Source organism: Capra hircus, chromosome 5, assembly GCF_001704415.2.
Source record: "Capra hircus breed San Clemente chromosome 5, ASM170441v1, whole genome shotgun sequence".
In the NCBI taxonomy this organism is placed as follows: Eukaryota; Metazoa; Chordata; class Mammalia; order Artiodactyla; family Bovidae; genus Capra; species Capra hircus.
Window position 1 is genome coordinate 17,678,951 of NC_030812.1, and position 18,455 is coordinate 17,697,405.

An 18,455-nucleotide genomic window follows, 5' to 3' on the forward strand; every position below is an offset into this window, starting at 1 on the left:
CTTTAGTGTGTCAAGCAGGCACTACTCTCTAGTTGTGCGCTTCTCACTATGGCGGCTTCTCTCGTTGAAGAGCACGGGCGCCAAGACATGCGGGCTTCAGTAGCTGTGGCTCCCAGGCTCCAGATCACAGGCTCCATAGCTGTGGCACACAGGTTTAGCTGCTCCACAGTATGTGCGATCTTCCCAGATCAGGGATCAAAACCATGTCTCCTGCACTGTCAGGCAGATTCTCTACCACTGAGCTACCAGGGAAGTCGCTATTTCTGATTATTTATAATTAAACAAACTCACTATAAAAGTAAAGAAATTCTTTTGTTCACAGAAAAGAAACATATAGGGAAAAAAAAACTTTGAATCATAGCTATCTAGAATAAATAATATCAAAGTCTAAATTACTTGCTTTATCTTCAACTCTTTAGTTATAGAGCTATAAAAGTCGCTACTTAAAGACACTGTATTAACACCAAAAAAAAATGTCTGAACAGAAAACCAAATTTATGACATGAGAAAGATAAAGAATTTATGAGTTTCCTGGTGGTCCAATGTTAGGACTTAGCACTTTCACTGTGGTGGCCTGGGTTCAATTCCTGGTCAGGGAACTAAGATCTGGCAAGTCAATTGGCAGAGCCAAAAAGTAAAAAAAAAAAAAAAATTATTTATGGTTATACTTCATTTTGAATTAGAATAATGAGGGGAAAATATTTGTAATAGTTCTTCAGATTTCATTTTGAAAACTTCTCTACAGAATATAAGTATCCCCTATTCTACCTTCAGTTCAGTTCAGTTCAGTCGCTCAGTCGTGTCCGACTCTTTGCAACCCCATGAATCGCAGCACGCCAGGCCTCCCTGTCCATCACCAACTCTCAGAGTTCACTCAGACTCGCGTCCATCGAGTCAGTGATGCCATCCAGCGATCTCATCTTCGGTCGTCCCCTTCTCCTCCTGCCCCCAATCCCTCCCAGCATCCAAGTCTTTTCTAATGAGTCAACTCTTCACATGAGGTGGCCAAAGTACTGGAGTTTCAGCTTTACCATCATTCCTTCCAAAGGAATCCCAGAGTTCTGTTTCACTTTTGCTGTGTGGTGAGGAAGATCATGTTTCCCATCTTTAAAAATAAATCCCCCCCTTTTCTTTTTGGCTTTCAAAGTGTTGCCAAAACAAACAAAAATTTAGGCTGAAGAGGAAGAAAATTCCAGTACTTTCTTCCGTCTATCTTAAATACTAGCCATAGTTGTAATACTCCAAGAAAAACATTCTACAAACTATAACACAAAAATAAGAACATTTCATATTGTAGATAGGTTTATTTGCATGACAATTTCACTCATTATTATGTTTAAAAGGAGATGGCAAGGAACTCAAATAACATTTTAATTTTACTTTGAATTCTTTGGTTTACATTGTTGTTTAGTCACTAAGTCGTGTCCAAGTCTTTTGCTACTCCATGGACTAGAGCCCACCAGGCTCCTCTGTCCATGAGATTTCCCGTTAAGAATATTGGGGTGGGATGCCATTTCTTTCTCCAGGGGCTCTTCCCGACCCAGGGCTTGAACCCATGTTTTTTGCACTACAGGTGGATTCTTTACTACTGAGCAACCAGGGAAGATGTACATGCTCCTATATAAATCCCGACATGTCAAATGAATATATGCATACTTAAATAAGCTATAAGATCAGATGTAAAGCAAGATGTGGAATAATACATATGGCATGCCACTTTTTGTGTCTTTGCTAACACTTGCAAAAGGAAACAGAAAGATTTTTCGTTACCTAAAGGGAGAAGGCAATGGTAACCCGCTCCAGTACTCTTGGCTGGAAAAATCCCATGGACGGAGGAGCCTGGTAGGCTGCAGTCCATGGAGTCACTAGGAGTCGGACACGACTGAGCGATTTTACTTTCACTTTTCACTTTCATGCACTGCAGAAGGAAATGGCACCCCAATCCCGTGTTCTTGCCTGGAGCATCCCAGAGACAGGGGAGCCTGGTAGGCTGCTGTCTACGGGGTCGCATAGAGTCAGACACGACTGAAGTGACTTAGCAGCAGCAGCTAAGAGGGTGAAGGGCTTCCCAGGTGGCTCAGTGGTAGAGAACCCACGTGCCAATGCAGGAAACACAGGTTCAATCCCTGGGTTGGGAAGATTTCCTTGGAGTAGAAAATGGTAACTCATTCCAGTATTCTTGCCTGGGAAATCCCATGCAAGATTTCAGAGGAGCCTGGCAGGCTACAAGTCCATGGGGTCACAAAAGAGTTGGAGACGACTTAGCCACTAAACAACAACAAAAGAGGCGAACGGGTGGAATATAATGAAGCAAAAGGTACAAGGACAGAAGTAAGATTTCTCTGACGACACCTTTTGTGTAAATACTTTATATATTCAAATTTAATTTTTTAAAAGTTATCCCTGAAGTTGAAAACAAATGTAAAATAAATGAGCCTAACCACAGCAAATGTATATCATAACCCACAAAGGAGAATTACTTCACATCACTATAGAATATGCTATTTTGATGACACATCCTTAGTGAGAGATATTATAAAGACAATAAGAACTGTAAAGAAACTTTAAACTACGTCTGACAGCAGGAACCATATTTCGAGATAACCAAAGAGGTTCGGCTTACGACGAAAAGCTGTTTATTTTATAAAAGAATATCTGCTAATAAATGAAAAGTACATAATAAACTAGAAAAATCATGATTTTTGCAACTCCTGATGAAATAATTGGGTCAGGCAACAATTACCAATGAATGTTAAAACCATTAGAGGACTGATAAAGAACTGATTATTTGCATGGTATCAAAACATTACCAAAGAGTTAACTAAACCACTTAAAAACAGAGATATATGGCTGTCTCCCCCTTAACACAGTTATCAGTCATGAAAATGGGACTACCAGACATTCCACCTCTTGAATGATACCATATAAAGTGTTACTTACAAAGTACAAAGTAGTCTTGCCAAAAATGTTTCCTTGAATATAACCACAGCTACAAAGATAACTTTTAGTAAATATAATGGTTAGAGGAACAAATAAAATTATGACAGAATATAATTAAACAGTCAATATTTTTCAGAGAGGGGGAGAAGAAAAGGGGGAGAGTCTGTATTAAAAAGATTTAGGGTATGAAACGTCCAAGGACAATGCAGAGTCCTTGACTGGATCCAGGGACAGCTAAGAAAATGCGGATGTGGTCTGGACATTCGACAATATATAAAGTACTGTTGTCAATTTTGTTAAGGATGATAAGGTTACTGTGGTCATGTAAACAGAAAAAGACTTTTTTCAAAGAGATGCATACTAAAATACTAAGGGGAGAAATGTCTGCAATTAAAATACTCTTACAAAAAACAGATGGAGCGATTATGGTCAAATGTTAATAACTGTTTCCTATTAATCCAGGTGATAGTTACTGATCATACTATGGCAACCCACTCCAGTGTTCTTAGCTGGAGAATCCCAGGGACAGGGGAGCCTGGTGGGCTGCCGTCTATGGGGTCACACAGAGTTGGACATGACTGAAGCAACTTAGCAGCAGCAGCATCCTTCTTGTCTGAAAACTTTCAAAGTTGGAAAAACTCAGACATACCTTAAAACGTTGCAAACGTCCAATTTTTTCACCAACTTCAGCCTCCATTGACATCAATTCATTCTTCTGTTTCCCATTTTCTTTTCTAAGCTGTCTCTCCATTTCTACCAAAGTTGTATATTGCCTGATGAGTGACTTTTCATTCACCTGTAAGACTGTGATCTTTCTACTATTTTCTGCAAGTGTTTTTTTCATTTCATCTGAATCCATCTGAAGAGCACTCAGCAAATTCTGCACAAAGTCACATTTATATTACTTGTTGAATCTAGCTATCTTAGTCTGAATAATATTGCATATTGACTTTAAAAGTGCTTTACTTACATTATATTCTTTCACTTTTATAGCATCTTGTTGGATTTGATCCTCAAGTCTTTTCTTTTCCTCTTTCATTGTTTCAGATTCTGTTTTCCAGTTCTCCTTTTCACTTAAAAGGATTAAAAAAAAAAGCAATACAGTAAATCTATAGGAAGAGATAACTTTAGATAATGGAAATTTAGTTACCATAAAACAAGAGAAATTATAACTAATCGACATATGATAACACAAGTTAAAATCCCACTTGAAAGAGTTAATCCTGGAAGTTATTATTATTATTTAATAAATTGAAAGTAAATAAATTATTTTATTAAATTATTTAAACTACAAATTACTACTCTATAACTATTACAATATAATGATAATGGATCTTGTAAACATTTTATTAAAAACAGAAGATAATTAAGAAAATAATCAATATTTCAAACTTACTTTGGAAATCAAGTCTCGGTATTCTGACCCTATTCTTAAATTTGAGTGTTAAATAATTGTGAAATATTTAGAATCCATACAAAGTGAGCAATCATTAGACTTAAAGAAGGTGTATAAGATATTGTTGCCTATCCAGACCTCCAATCTGGTTGGCATAAACCACTTAAGGTGTCAGCACTGAATGGTTCAAACCTGGACATATGACTTGGACAGCTCATTTACTATTCTGGCTAATGAGATCTAAGTCTGCTGGAGTCCTCTAGAAAAAATTTTATAAATCAAAACAAAGAATTGTGTGAAAACACCCCTCTTCTTCAATGGACATGGTTCCATCTTCCTTGAACTCCTAACTCCTGCACCATCATAGGAGATAACATGACATACACTAGAAGATTCCCAAACATGACCAACCCTATAATTAGCTTTTGGCTTTCTTGTTGGATTAAAGCATAATCATTCTTAGTGTTTAAACAACCTTTGATCAGATATTCTAATTATTACTAAAGCTATTAGTTCATTAGTACAGATGAGACGGCAGAGATAAGAAGAAACAGGCTAGTTCTCTACGAAAACACATGAATAATGATGCTGGTGATGAAAAAGAATTACTGACTGCTGACACGAACTTTTCATATGTGCCATAATATTCACAAAATACTCAGATCTGGGCATTTTCACATAATTATTTCACATAATTAAGTTATTAATAATTCTATGAAAAAGTATTACTATCACAGAATTTTTATCACAAGGAACTAAAACACAAAGCAAAGGTGAAGAGGCAGGAGGAAAAAGGAAAAGAAAATATCTAAATATTTTTTGTTACTTAACTTTAATAAGAATATGCTATATTTATATTTATAAAGTTTTGCTAACACCTATACCTTAGGTATTCTTTATATAATAAGCTTTGTTGATGACGAATTACTGCAAATTTTCTGTTATAGTCTTCAAGAGAATCTTCTAAATTCTTTAACTTATTTTCTTTATATTCTAGTTCCTAAAAATTGGTTTAGAAATGAGAATGAAAAAAGCATCAGGATATATTTCAAATCTGAAAGCATAAATTCATATTTTGACAAGATTATAGAAAAATATATAAAAGATAATCCACAACAAATCCGTAAGCAGCCCAGATCATTCCTATGATTATTTTGAACATCTTATGGCATATGGAATGAGATAATATATGTAAAAGAGAAGTGCTATGAAACAGGTAAGATTATTTGTATCATCATATATTTGTAATAGTTACAGTAACCATACAAATGATCAGATGCAGTGGTTACAAACTTGCCTCTAGCTACTCAGCCCCACATACCCTTTAGTGAACATATGCATTCATACCCTCACTCAAACTGTCCTCTCCAATTATTAAATTTTGAAGATGAAGAAACTTGAGACTCAGAAAGATAAGTAACTTATTTAACATTAACAAACTCATTAGTACTAGGCCTGGTAACCATTTTCTGAGATGTACACCAAGCTTGGTGCCAGATGCCTTACATATTTGCAGATCTAACACCTGCAGTCAGGTCTGGCTAACTCCAGAGACCTTGCTACTTCCAGCATGCTATGCTACCTTAGGACTGGGAGTTCAAGTATTGTTTTGCCACTTTGAACAGGTTTTCAGATTTTCAATCTGTGTTTGATAATCTACGACAATGCTTTCTATGTGTTTTTTTTTATGTGTGTGTTTTTACACAAAGATGAAAAAATAATGAATCATCACAAGTAACATGACAAGGCCATACTGTTATTGACAACACTACTTATTGACAGTGTTCCTGAAGTAAAGAAGAATAAAGTCAGGAAGAATGTTAAAATCAGAAATTTAAGAATAATGACACAACATGAATTATGAAGTAATGATCCAATAAACAGTTCAATTCTAATACTCAAGGATTACTACTGCTGCTGCTACTGCTAAGTCGTTTCAGTCGTGTCCAACTCTGTGCGACCCCATAGACGGCAGCCCACCAGGCTCCCCCGTCCCTGGGATTTTCCAGGCAAGAACACTGGAGTGGGTTGCCATTTCTTTCTCCAACGCGTGAAAGTGAAAAGTGAAAGGTAAGTCGCTCAGTCGTGTCTGCCTCTTAGCGACCCCATGGACTGCAGCCTACCAGGCTCCTCCATCCATGGGATTTTCCAAGGCAAGAGTACTGGAGTAGGGTGCCATTGCCTTCTCCGACTCAAGGATTAAGTAATGTAATTTACAAATACAAGCATTTGATAAGCATAACTCAAGTATATTCACAAGTGGATTACTTAGGAAAGGGAAACAGCAGTGCTTACAATGAAAAACTTATTTTCATTGATTCTCAACACATTTTTGTAATTATATTTGCAAAGTAAGAGATTTTATGGTTATTAACACACACTTCAAATGGAAAAATGAAAAGCGACTCTCATTAGGCCATTCTATGACTATAACATAGACAGCAAAGCTGACAAACCAATACAGGGCAAGCAGTATCCTCTCTGATCTGCTAACGGAGTAACTAACCTTACAGGGCAAAGGGAAGAAAGAAATAAAAGACAATTTTAAGACAATTTTTCTTAAAAGTTTTTCTTGTAGTTAACACACAAAAAAGGAACAATACTAATCATTACACAAAAAGCTGTGTCAGATTTTATTCATCTGAATTGCTTTTCCAAGCAGGAATAGATAAAAGAGCTCACTTTACTTATACGTTACTACCTTATAGTAGCTGCATGTTATTCTATCTGTCAATCATATATTTCATATGAATGGCATGCCTGCTTTTCATTCAGATGAATAGAACGAACTGCTTTTATTCATAACATTCCATCTAACATCAACATTCAATAAAAATACATCTCACTGTTAATAGTCTAAGAACTCAAAGAAACGGCGGATGATGTTATTTTGCTATTCACATATAAAGTTTTCAGTACCTGTAAGATATGTATTAAATATTCATTCTGAGAATTAATAATATTGGCACTAGATGGTGCTATCCCATCAGGTAAGTCTATTCCTTTAAACACAACATTTGATCCTTCTGTTTGTCGTAAAAGACTGGTTTCTTTTTCAAGATGATCTATCTGGAAACAAACAATTCAGAAATGAGAGTCTCATCTCTTATACAAAAAGAAAGACAAATTAAAAAGCAGTAACTTACATTTCCTAAAGAGTAACTTTAACAAGTAGATATATGAATGCTCTGCCAGGTATTAATTAAATTATAATGTAATTTCTGCTTAGAGATGCCTAAGAATACATTTAAAATCTCTGTATCCTTTTATATTTTCCTAGTAGCTCAAACGGTAAAGAATCTGCCTGCAATGCAGGAGACCGGGGTTCGATCCCTGAGTCAGGGAAGATCCCCTGCAGAAGGAAATGGAAACCCATTCCAGTACTCTTGCCTGGAAAATCCCATGAACAGAAAGAGCCTGGCAGGCTACAGTCCATAGGGTCGCAAAGAGTCAGACACGACTAAGCAACTAACACACAAACATTTTTACATTATAAGGTACTCATTTTTCCACTAATTCTATTTTAAAAATCCAAACAGAAGCTTTTCTAATATAGAAAGAATTAATCCAAGAGGCATTTTCTCATAAAATAGTCATTAAAAAAATAAATGTTTCACATTAAACCTTTGTTCATAAGTTTAGCATTTTCTTATATTTAAAAAAAATTCTCACCTTTAAATGTGCTTTTGTCAACTGCTGAGAATAATTTATAGCCTCTTTCCGAGATTCTCTGAGCTCCTGTCTTAATTCTTCATTTCTTCCAGTAAGTTGATCAACTTGGGCTTTTAAATGCAGATTAGCATCAAATATTCCTTCTGCATTCTTTGATTCTATAGCCTAATATATTTAAATTATATTGAAGAAATGTAAAGAAAAACACTAAAATCACAGTATAATAATCTATGTTTAAATAACACTTACATTTAAGCATTATACTACTCCCATGTGTAATAATGTATACCAACTCTATCTCTTACAAATTTATAAAATACCAGTTAACCTACATCAGTATTACCAAGCATACTGATCACCTCATTCTAACAATTAACAAATATTAAACTAACTCAGGTAGACTGGTAGACCAGAAAAACAACTAAACAGGAACAAGATGACTAGGGTTCAAATATAAACCAATCTCTTGCTAGCTGGACAACTGACTTAAAATTCCTTAAATATTAGCTTCTTTATCTCTAAAGAAGGGGAAGTAATGTTAGCTCTGTCTGCTTCACAAAGCTTTTATACAGTCAAAATGAGATAATTTATATGTAAATACTTTGAAACCATGAAGCATCTTAAAGTAAAATACAAGTAATGGAATGAAATAGCTACTACATTCAATCAGATAAAATTTTCACTGCTTCCTTTCCATACAGTTGAAGCATACAAGATAACAAAAGCAAAATATGATAAAAGTCTTATCCAAGAGTTCTGAATAAAAAAAAAAATAATGTCAAATATTGAAGTCACCAACCTACTTCGAATACTATGTCTCAGATCAAACTCTGCTCTACAAGGGGAACTCTATTTAGTGACCAAATAAACAGCCCAGTAAAATTCAAACTTTTTCTATTTTAATTGACAGCCTTTAGCATTCCTGATACCACTGCCTCCATAGACTTCATCTGCTTCTCTTCTGGGTCATTATTTTTCTTTTTTTCTGATTGATATGCCCCATTCAATGACATAACAGTATCTTGTCTAAGAGATCATCAGAATAGCACTTTAGATCAGATAATTGTTATGCACTTAAGTTTACTTTCTATTACTACAGGATATTTTTCAGGGTCCCTAATCACTAATTTAATCTCATTTTCCGAAAGGCCTTATAGACAACATGATGCTATTTATCAACAAAATAACTAACTAGACTACTCTGTCATCTGTCAGAGTACCTCCTTCTGCCTATTTCTTCCTGCTATCCCTTTTGAATTCGTATAAATTATTAACTTCATGTAGACTGTTCTGATCTCCTTAGGGTAAAGGCTTAGTCTTAGAAATCTACTGCCTTGAGTTAAATCCCAGATCACACTCTCTATGAGATTACATATGATTTTACTCATCTTGCTGCCTTTGTCTCAGCATGACCCTTAACAAAAAGTGGAGATGACAGACAAAGTATCAGTGAACTTGAAGATAAATCAATAGCAATTATCCAACTTGGAGAAAAAAGATAAAATTTTATGAAAAAATAATGAACAGAGCCTCAAGGATTTGTGGGACAATGTCAAAAAGTCTAACATGTATCACTGGAGTCCTAGAGACAATGGGACAGAAAAAATAAATAAAGAAATTAATGGCAGAAAATTTCTCAATTGTGGTGAATAACAAAAGTGAACAAGCTCAGGAAACCCCAAACAAGGCGCACACACACACACACACACACACACACACACACACACACACACACCCCTTTGGCACATTACAGTCACAATGTGAATACAAAATAAAAAGAGAAAGTTTTGAACTAGTTTGAGAACTATACATTTCATACAGTGGAATGACTCAAATGACAGTAATGTTTCATTAGAAGCTGTGGAGACCAATGAAAGTGGAACAACATTTTTAAAGAGATGAAACAACAAAATAAAACTATTAATATAAAAATAACTTACATTAACTAGTCTTTCAAGACTGGGAATAATTAGAGATGTTTCCCCTCCTTTAATATCAGGATCTTTCTGCATTTCCCTAATAGCTTGCAATATTTCTTTCATACCTTCTTCAAGTTGTTTATTTTCTTCAACTAATTCTTTTACTAAAAATGACATATTTATTGAATGAATGAGATTTATAACTTATAATTTATACTAGATATAAATTTACAATTATACTATGCTATAAAGATGACAAGTATTTCACATATAGCAAAAATAACCCATTTATAAAATGTGAATACAAATAAATGTACAAAAAATTCAAGTATAAATCCAATGGGTAAATAGTTAAATAAAACTGGACACCTATTTAAATAATACACATATACATATATAGCTCATGGATGAAATAAATAAATCATAAGCATACTTTGCTTTCACTTTATATTAAAACTTCTACATTTATTTCTAACTTCACTTTCATTAGAGGACAAAAGAGAAAAAATAGACTCATTTATCATTACAATAAATTCAGATTAATAAGATTTTCTAAAAAAGAAATCAAGCAAGGCAAACCAAATAAATGAGAGATTGACATTGATACATTATAGACATTGTTAAGGCTAAAACAGACTAGGGAACAGAATGTATTAGTCCTTTACACCCATAATTTTCAGTACAGGTAAAGAAAGTAAAGAAAAATAAGAGAGAACAGTGACTTACATTTATTTTGAAATTTCGCTATTACTGTTCTACTTCTTTCTAAATCTCTTTCCTTTTCAATTAGTTCTCTTGTAAGAAATTCATTCTAAACAAAACAAAGAGAAAATTGTTTTTTTAAAAAAATATTACAATAGTTTACACTTTTGAAGTTTAAAGAAAAGTTTGATCAACCTAGGTTTAAAATACCTAAAACAAGCTACAGAGACAGCAACAGTCATAAAAATAAAATTTAAAAGGTGAAACAGGTAATGATCACCCCTCCCACCTTCTCCCTCCCTGCAACACTATGGCAAAAGGGAAACAGATAATGAAAGTTTTTGCCTTTAGCACCACAATCATCTCTTTTAATGATCTGCCTTTACACTACCTGTTCTGCCTGGCTTCTATGACGTTCAAGCTCTAGTTCTGCATTTCTATTCTGTGCTTCTTTGATCAATAAATCCCGTGCTATGACTTCATTCTAAAGAAACAAGTTATAAATTAGGCAAGTTAATGAGTTCACCTCAAACGTACTGCATTTTTAGATTTTTAAAAGAATGTGTATAAATTAGTGTTAATGTGCAAACAGAAAAATTATTGTAACTGCTACTTATAGAATTTTGTTAGAAAGCCATAAAAATGAATTTTTAAAAAAATCCCAGGAATGTTATTTGGAGGATAGCTCACCTGAGATCTAAGAAATACTAGTTCTGTCCGTAGCTGTTCTATAAGATTTTCAAGCGGATCTATCTGAGGTAATTTTGATTGCGCAGTAATTGGCACAGGGTCCGGAACATTAACTTCAAGTTTACCTTTCCAGATCTCTGTCTGTAAGGGTATTTCACTTTTTCCTATATTTTCTTTCAAATTGGTATCAGCAAAGTTGACTGGGGTATGAACCTGTTCATCTTCTGATGTTGCTACCTGTGATTTATCCATGCCAGCACTATTATCATGAATTTGTTGACAAAATATTGCTGATTTTTGCCTAAGTGATAACTTCTGCATTAAATCTGAAGCTGTTGATAAGGCTCGTAAAGATGAATCACTTTTTTGTGTGAAATTAGTCTTTTCAAGTGCCTGATGGCTTCTTGTCATTTTCTTCATAGACTCATCAGAAAGAGAGCATAAATATTCGTTTATTTCTTCATGACTCTCTCTACTAAAGGTACTGATTAATGATTCTAGATTTCTTAAAGATTGTAGACAGGGTGCTTTAAAAATCTCCCTTATTGTAATAGTTTCTGGAGGTGAAATATCATCTTTCACTTGTACAGATGAAGAATGTGTAGTTAAAGAGACAAAAGGATTCACTTCACTTTCTACACGCTGGTGAATTTCAGATAACATTCTCGATAATGATCCCATGGTCATATTCTCTTCTGGCTCATTCTGACATGACTGTGGAATATTGAATGATGGTCTCCTGTGTGGCAGCTCTACTTTATCTGAACTCCTAATCTGTATTCAGAGTAAACAACGTTTCATTAATCTTGGGATCTATCTGAGACTTCTTAATAAGTATAAAAAGAAGCAATTTCCAAAATGAGATAACAGGGAAAGAAATGAAAGCCTGATAATAATATTCATTCTCTTCATCATAGTAATACTTTACTATTTACCTTTGACTGTCCTTCACTCATATTTTTGAGGCTCATGAAATCAGATTTTCTTTCTCCCATTCTATTCCCTTGAGAAAAGTGTTCAGTTAGGTTCAGGTCCTCAGCAATTAATCCTACAAATAAATTAACAAATGAGAAACAAAAATAACTCTTTTATTATTCCAATATTTTAGTGCCTTTTTTTTTTTTTTTTTTGGCTATGCCTCACAGCACATGGGATCTTAGTTTCCAGACCAGGGATCAAACCTGCACCGCTTGCAGTGGAAACACAGACTCTTAACCACTGGTAAGCCCCCAATAGTTTAATTCTTAAAAACTAAATCACGTTCTAACTCAAACAAAAGGTAAAATAATTATTTCCAAGATCCTGGATCCACATGTAGCCTCTTCTATAACTGCCTGCTTTATGCCACTTTTAATAAGATATTAATGAGAAACAATACAAATTCTATCTTCTCTATCATTCTTTTTGACATATTAATAAGTGCCAAAATAGTTAACAGATATATACTTAAAGAATCATGAATGATTACTAAATTGCTTAATATATATTAATAAATTACAAAGTTTTGCCCTTCAAGAAATGTTTGATGTACTATTGAGAGCATAATGCTAAAAAAAAAAATCTACATTATTCATAGATACTTGTGAGCTTGGGCCAAGTTAGAAAAAAAATTCTGTCTCTATGGTCTTCTTACAAAAAAGCAATAGCTATTAAAAAACTAATCCAACTGTTCTCTTTATATCATGTAAGATAAATCAAAACAAAAAAAGATGTTAGTTTTTATTCAATAAAACATTACTTTCATTTAGCAAAGAATAATGTACAAATAAAGCTTTCAGTGCATAGCTTTTGAGGAAGGAAAAAATATTAACATAATATATTAACAAATTACTAATCACAACATATTGTGATTGACTAGAAATTAGTAAGATTATACTATAAAGTTTTCTAAAGTCCATGATTCTGAAGTTTGTATTTTGTTCACTTATTATTCTTTTCAACTGTTTCAGATTTAGGACTGAACTCAATGACACGCATACACTGTCATCAGGCCATTATTTTCATTTATTAAACTTGTAGCAAAACCACAGGAATATAAAAATAATATTTCCAACTTACAGAAAATTCTATAGCCACACAATTCATTTTCCAATAATTCTTTACAGGTTTGGAGTAACAGAGTATACCTGAAGTGACAGTTCTTTTTCCTTTTTCTTGAGCCATTTGACGAATTTTTTTCTTCAGATCAAGTCGTTCTTCCTCTAGACTTTCAATCTACAAGGTATAAACTATTAGTATTTCTCTTTGCTTCAACCAGGAAAATAACCAGTTGACTACTGCACTTGCCTCTTTCAAAAGAATCTGGTTTTCAGCTCTGTATTGCTGCTGTTTTAAACTTTTGCTATTTCTAAATTCAGTTAAATCGATCATTGTCGTTGGTTCAAGGCCTAAAATAAAAGGCAATATGATTAAAATCATATTAATATTCAAATGAGCTATAAAAACACTGCATATAACAACTGGTTATCATCAAGCAACTGGTTATAATCTATTTAGCCAGCATCACTGAAGAACGGGGTCCTTTTTGTGTAAGAATTCTTCAGGTATTTGAACTGTATAAGCTACAATTTTATCACAATTTTTAATGGAAATCCTGACAAAAACATATTATGATCTGTCTTCTCCATGTTGGACTATCATAGTGGTACTATCATGTATTAAGAACAGAAGCTTTGAAATAAAACAGTTGGGTTCAATTCCCACTTTTAATTATTAACTAGTTGTAGGGATAATATTGTATGTATGTATGTATGTATATATGTATTTCTTCTTGGCTTACTGTCAGGGGTATAATAAAATTAACCCAAATAAAGTATTTATAGCAGTGCTTAGCACAGAGTAGTCATTATTAATATCAATTATATTATCAAGACTAGACTGACATTCTCAGCGTGCCTCTTTCCTATTTTCCTATTACTAAGATGCCACCATGCTCTGAAAACCAGATATCAAGATTGTCTCAATAATTATGAAGCAAGACTTGGGGCCTTTAAAATACAGAAAGTCTGATGTTTGTGACTACTATCTATATAGTTCAGTCATCTTTACAAACATCCAGATTGAAGTTGGCCATAATCTGATAGGTCAAACTGATTAGACTAAGTCTACTTTGAGGTCCTGGCATGACTCTGGGTCCTACTTAGAATCTTTTACAAATAAATAGTATGTATAAAATATTAACTTTTTTTTCCTCTGGAGAATAGTTTTTACAGATGATCACTTTGACCCTAGAAGAGCATTAATTGGTATCTACCAAGTATAATTAAGGAGAAAGCAATGGCACCCTACTCTAGTATTCTTGCCTGGAAAATCCCATGGATGGAGAAGCCTGGTAGGCTGCAGACCATGGGGTCACTAAGAGTCAGTCATGACTGAGCAACTTCACTTTCATGCACTGGAGAAGGGAATGGCAACCCACTCCAGTGTTCTTGCCTGGAGGATCCCAGGGATGGCGGAGCCTGGTGGGCTGCCATCTATGGGGTCGCACAGAGTCAGACACGACTAAAGCGACTTAGTAGCAAGTATAATTAAATCATTATTTACAACATTATTTTCATTTTCAAGTAGAAATTTACTGTCATAACATTCAAACTAGTGAACTATTCACTAGTGAACTATTTACTGATATCAACATACAAACTTTCAAGCTACATTTACTACTTCTTATAATCAGTAATAACCTTAAATACTCAACCTAATAAAACAATCTAAACTATAAAATTCAAGTATTTATCAAATAAAGTCTTAAAAAGGATTAAATAGTATTTCTAAATGTTTCCAACATTCATCTGAAGTTAGAGCACTTTGCAAACTAACAAACTACTTTTGTTGAAAATAAAGGTAACTTGTAATATATGGTATTAAGTTAGTAGACTTTCATTTTTTAAACGAGCAATTATTATTGAGGAGATCTTGGACTGAATATACCAACGCTCCAGATCTGGCCAACTATTTCGCCATCAAATAGTTAATCCATCAAATCCATAATCCCACTTCAATTGGAACAGTTCCACTTTTACTAATTTTAAATATTTTTATAGGAAAAATTATTTGGGGAAAAAAGAGTATCCAATTATTAAAAATAAAAATAAACAACAAAAAATGACTTGCCAATTAGGGTTGAGCAAATTCCCTATCTTAAAAGATGCCTTACCCATGCGCTCTCTAAGTGCCTCATTTTCATCAAGAAAATCATTGATCTTCAACTCAAGCTTATTGATTTCCTTTGTCAATACTTCAATCTCTCGATCTCTTATTTTAATTTGGTTTTTACAATTCTTTATTTCAATAACAGCATCTTCTAAACCATAAACTCCCTGAAAAATACCCAATGTGATTTAAATAAAACGTTGTTTATTTGAATAAATTCTCAAGTTCATAAATTTGTTTTCTTAAGTTGAGGGGAAGTGCACAAATAACTAAGATTTATATCTTTAAACTGTGTTTTTTTAATGCTACTTTTAAAAAACAAATCCAGGAGTAATAACAACAGGAAATGGAACAATTGACCTTTCCCAGTACAGCATCCTAATGGTAAAGCAACTCAGAATATTACATATTAAACACTTAACAACATATGGAAAAAGAACAGTAAGGGAGAATCAGCAACACCATTAGAATAAGTAGGTTATCGGTTGTGTGATATAGCAGTAACCAGACTTAAAAATATAAAAAGTACAAAGTAAAGCTGTGTTGGCACAGAATGTAGCAAACCCACCCCAATTACAACTTTTATACAATCAGTGGTGTCACATGGTGGTACAATGGCATAGATTACAAAGAATCGAATCCAGGTGCCTCAGCAAAGCTGATTATCTGGGCAAAAGCCTTTAGCCAAATGGTTTGAAAACAATTTTCCTGCCAAAAAGTTAATGCTACACAGAAGTTTGAAAACTTCAGTGTAACTCAGTTAGCATAACCTTTATCATAAGATACTTCTGGAATGTTTTTAAATGCACACAGCAAATGGCACAGAACAGTCTCACTTGAAGTGGCTCCGTGATTGACAAGATAAAAATACATACGGATTCATAATCTTTTAATCGCTTCAAAGTCTCAACCAGCTCTTTATCCTTTTCCCTAGCATCAGCCTCAGCCAGTTCAGCTGTTCTCTCAGCCTCTTTAGTTCTCTCTTCTAAAATTTGAACCTTAGACTGAATTTTCATATAATGAGTCCGCTGTGAAAGTGTTGAAGCTCCTACAGGGTAAAAATTAAAATCATCAATGAACTGAAGTGATTACTTACTCCTATAAATGACTGATTCCAATATGGGAAGCAGGAAGAGTGGTATGTCATTTTAAAAAGACCATTTAATATTACAAATTTATATTTATAAAATAAACTACCACACAATTGCACTCATCTCACACGCTAGTAAAGTAATGCTCAAAATTCTCCAAGCCAGGCTTCAGCAGTATGTGAACCGTGAACTTCCAGATGTTCAAGCTGTATTTAGAAAAGGCAGAGGAACCAGAGATCAAATTGCCAACATCTAACGGATTATCGAAAAAGCAAGAAAGTTCCGTAAAACATCTATTTCTGCTTTATTGACTATGCCAAAGCCTTTGACTGTGTGGATCACAATAAACTGTGGAAAACTCTGAAAGAGATGGGAATACCAGACCACTTGACCTGCCTCTTGAGAAACCTGTATGCAGGTCAGGAAGCAACAGTTAGAACTGGACACGGAACAACAGATTGGTTCCAAATAGGAAAAGGAGTATGTCAAGGCTGTATATTGTCATCCTGCTTATTTAACTTCTATGCAGAGTACATCATGAGAAACACTGGGCTGGAAGAGGCACAAGCTGAAATCAAGATTGCAGGGAGAAATATCAATCACCTCAGATATGCAGATGACACCACCCTTATGGCAGAAAGTGAAGAGGAACTAAAAAGCCTCTTGATGAAAGTGAAAGAGGAGAGTGAAAAAGTCGGCTTCAAGCTCAACATTCAGAAAACAAAGATCATGGCATCTGGTCCCATCACTTCATGGGAAATAGATGGGGAAACAGTGGAAACAGTGGCTGACTATTGTTCTGGCCTCCAAAATCACTGCAGATGGTGACTGCAGCCATGAAATTAAAAGATGCTTACTCTTTGGAAGGAAAGTTATGGCCAACCTAGACAGCATATTAAAAACCAGAGACATTACTTTGCCAACAAAGGTCCCCGTCTAGTCAAGGCTATGATTTTTCCAGTGGTCATGTATGGACGTGAGAGTTGGACTACAAGGAAAGCTGAGTACCGAAGAACTGATGCTTTTGAACTGTGGTGTTGGAGAAGACTCTGAGAGTCCCTTAGACTGCAAGGAGTTCCAACCAGTCCATCCTAAAGGAGATCAATCCTGGGTGTTCATTGGTAGGACTGATGTTGAAGCTGAAACTCCAATACTTTGGCCACCTGATGTGAAGAGCTGACTCATCTGAAAAGACCGCGAGGCTGGGAAAGATTGAGCACAGGAGAAGGGGATTACAGAGGATGAGACGGTTGGATGGCATCACCGACTCAATGGACGTTGGTTTAGGTGGACTCCGGCAGTTGCTGATGGACAGGGAGGCCTGTCATGGTGCAGTTCATGGGATCGCAAAGAGTCAGACACAACTGAGTGACTGAACTGAACTGAATTCAGTTTTATTAATAAAACTAAAAAGGATTCTAAGAAAATCTTCTTAGCTGAAAGGGTATGGATTATAAAAGATTGGAAAGCACTGCTTTACAAGGAATGATCATTGTGGCCCATTGTGTCCACTGTAATAGAATTATGGTCTTTTAGTTGGACACATGGCCACTTCAAATAAAGACTAAACTTCCACTTATATTTCAGTAGCCAAGGGTGGCCATGTGACTAAAGGGTATAAACAGAAAGACCATGTGCACATTTTCAGGAAATGTTTTTTAAAGGAGAGGAGTGAAACTTTCTTTTCTCCTTCCTTCTGCCTGCCAGCTGGAATATGTACATTAGGGCTCCAGCCAGACTCACACAGTCTTCTTATAACATGAGATGGAAACCACATGTTGAGATAGGCACAGCAACAAGATAATAGGGATTTGGTATCTGGTATTTGTACAACTAGCACACCAACCCTATACAAGTTGCCTCAACTTTGATTATATTATGGAAAAGTGCATTTCC

At 34.7% G+C, this 18,455-nt stretch overlaps 1 protein-coding gene across 6 annotated transcripts in view; it reads right to left on the bottom strand.

Annotated features, from left to right (window-relative positions):
- CEP290 (centrosomal protein 290) overlaps nt 1-18,455 on the bottom strand; it is a 94,111-nt gene that overhangs the window by 55,618 nt on the left and 20,038 nt on the right. For 5 of the 6 annotated variants that reach the window (XM_013963718.2, XM_018047607.1, XM_013963716.2 and 2 more), the window contains 13 exons: nt 16,344-16,516; nt 15,473-15,635; nt 13,606-13,706; nt 13,446-13,533; nt 12,255-12,367; nt 11,021-11,113; nt 10,654-10,738; nt 9,949-10,091; nt 8,009-8,173; nt 7,256-7,405; nt 5,221-5,336; nt 3,911-4,013; nt 3,590-3,820 (listed from right to left, as the gene is read on the bottom strand). In XM_013963718.2, the coding sequence (XP_013819172.2) occupies nt 3,590-3,820; nt 3,911-4,013; nt 5,221-5,336; nt 7,256-7,405; nt 8,009-8,173; nt 9,949-10,091; nt 10,654-10,738; nt 11,021-11,113; nt 12,255-12,367; nt 13,446-13,533; nt 13,606-13,706; nt 15,473-15,635; nt 16,344-16,516 (1,724 nt within the window). The remainder of the gene's footprint in view (nt 1-3,589; nt 3,821-3,910; nt 4,014-5,220; nt 5,337-7,255; nt 7,406-8,008; nt 8,174-9,948; nt 10,092-10,653; nt 10,739-11,020; nt 11,114-12,254; nt 12,368-13,445; nt 13,534-13,605; nt 13,707-15,472; nt 15,636-16,343; nt 16,517-18,455) is intronic. The other variant, XM_013963717.2, reaches the window with a different exon arrangement.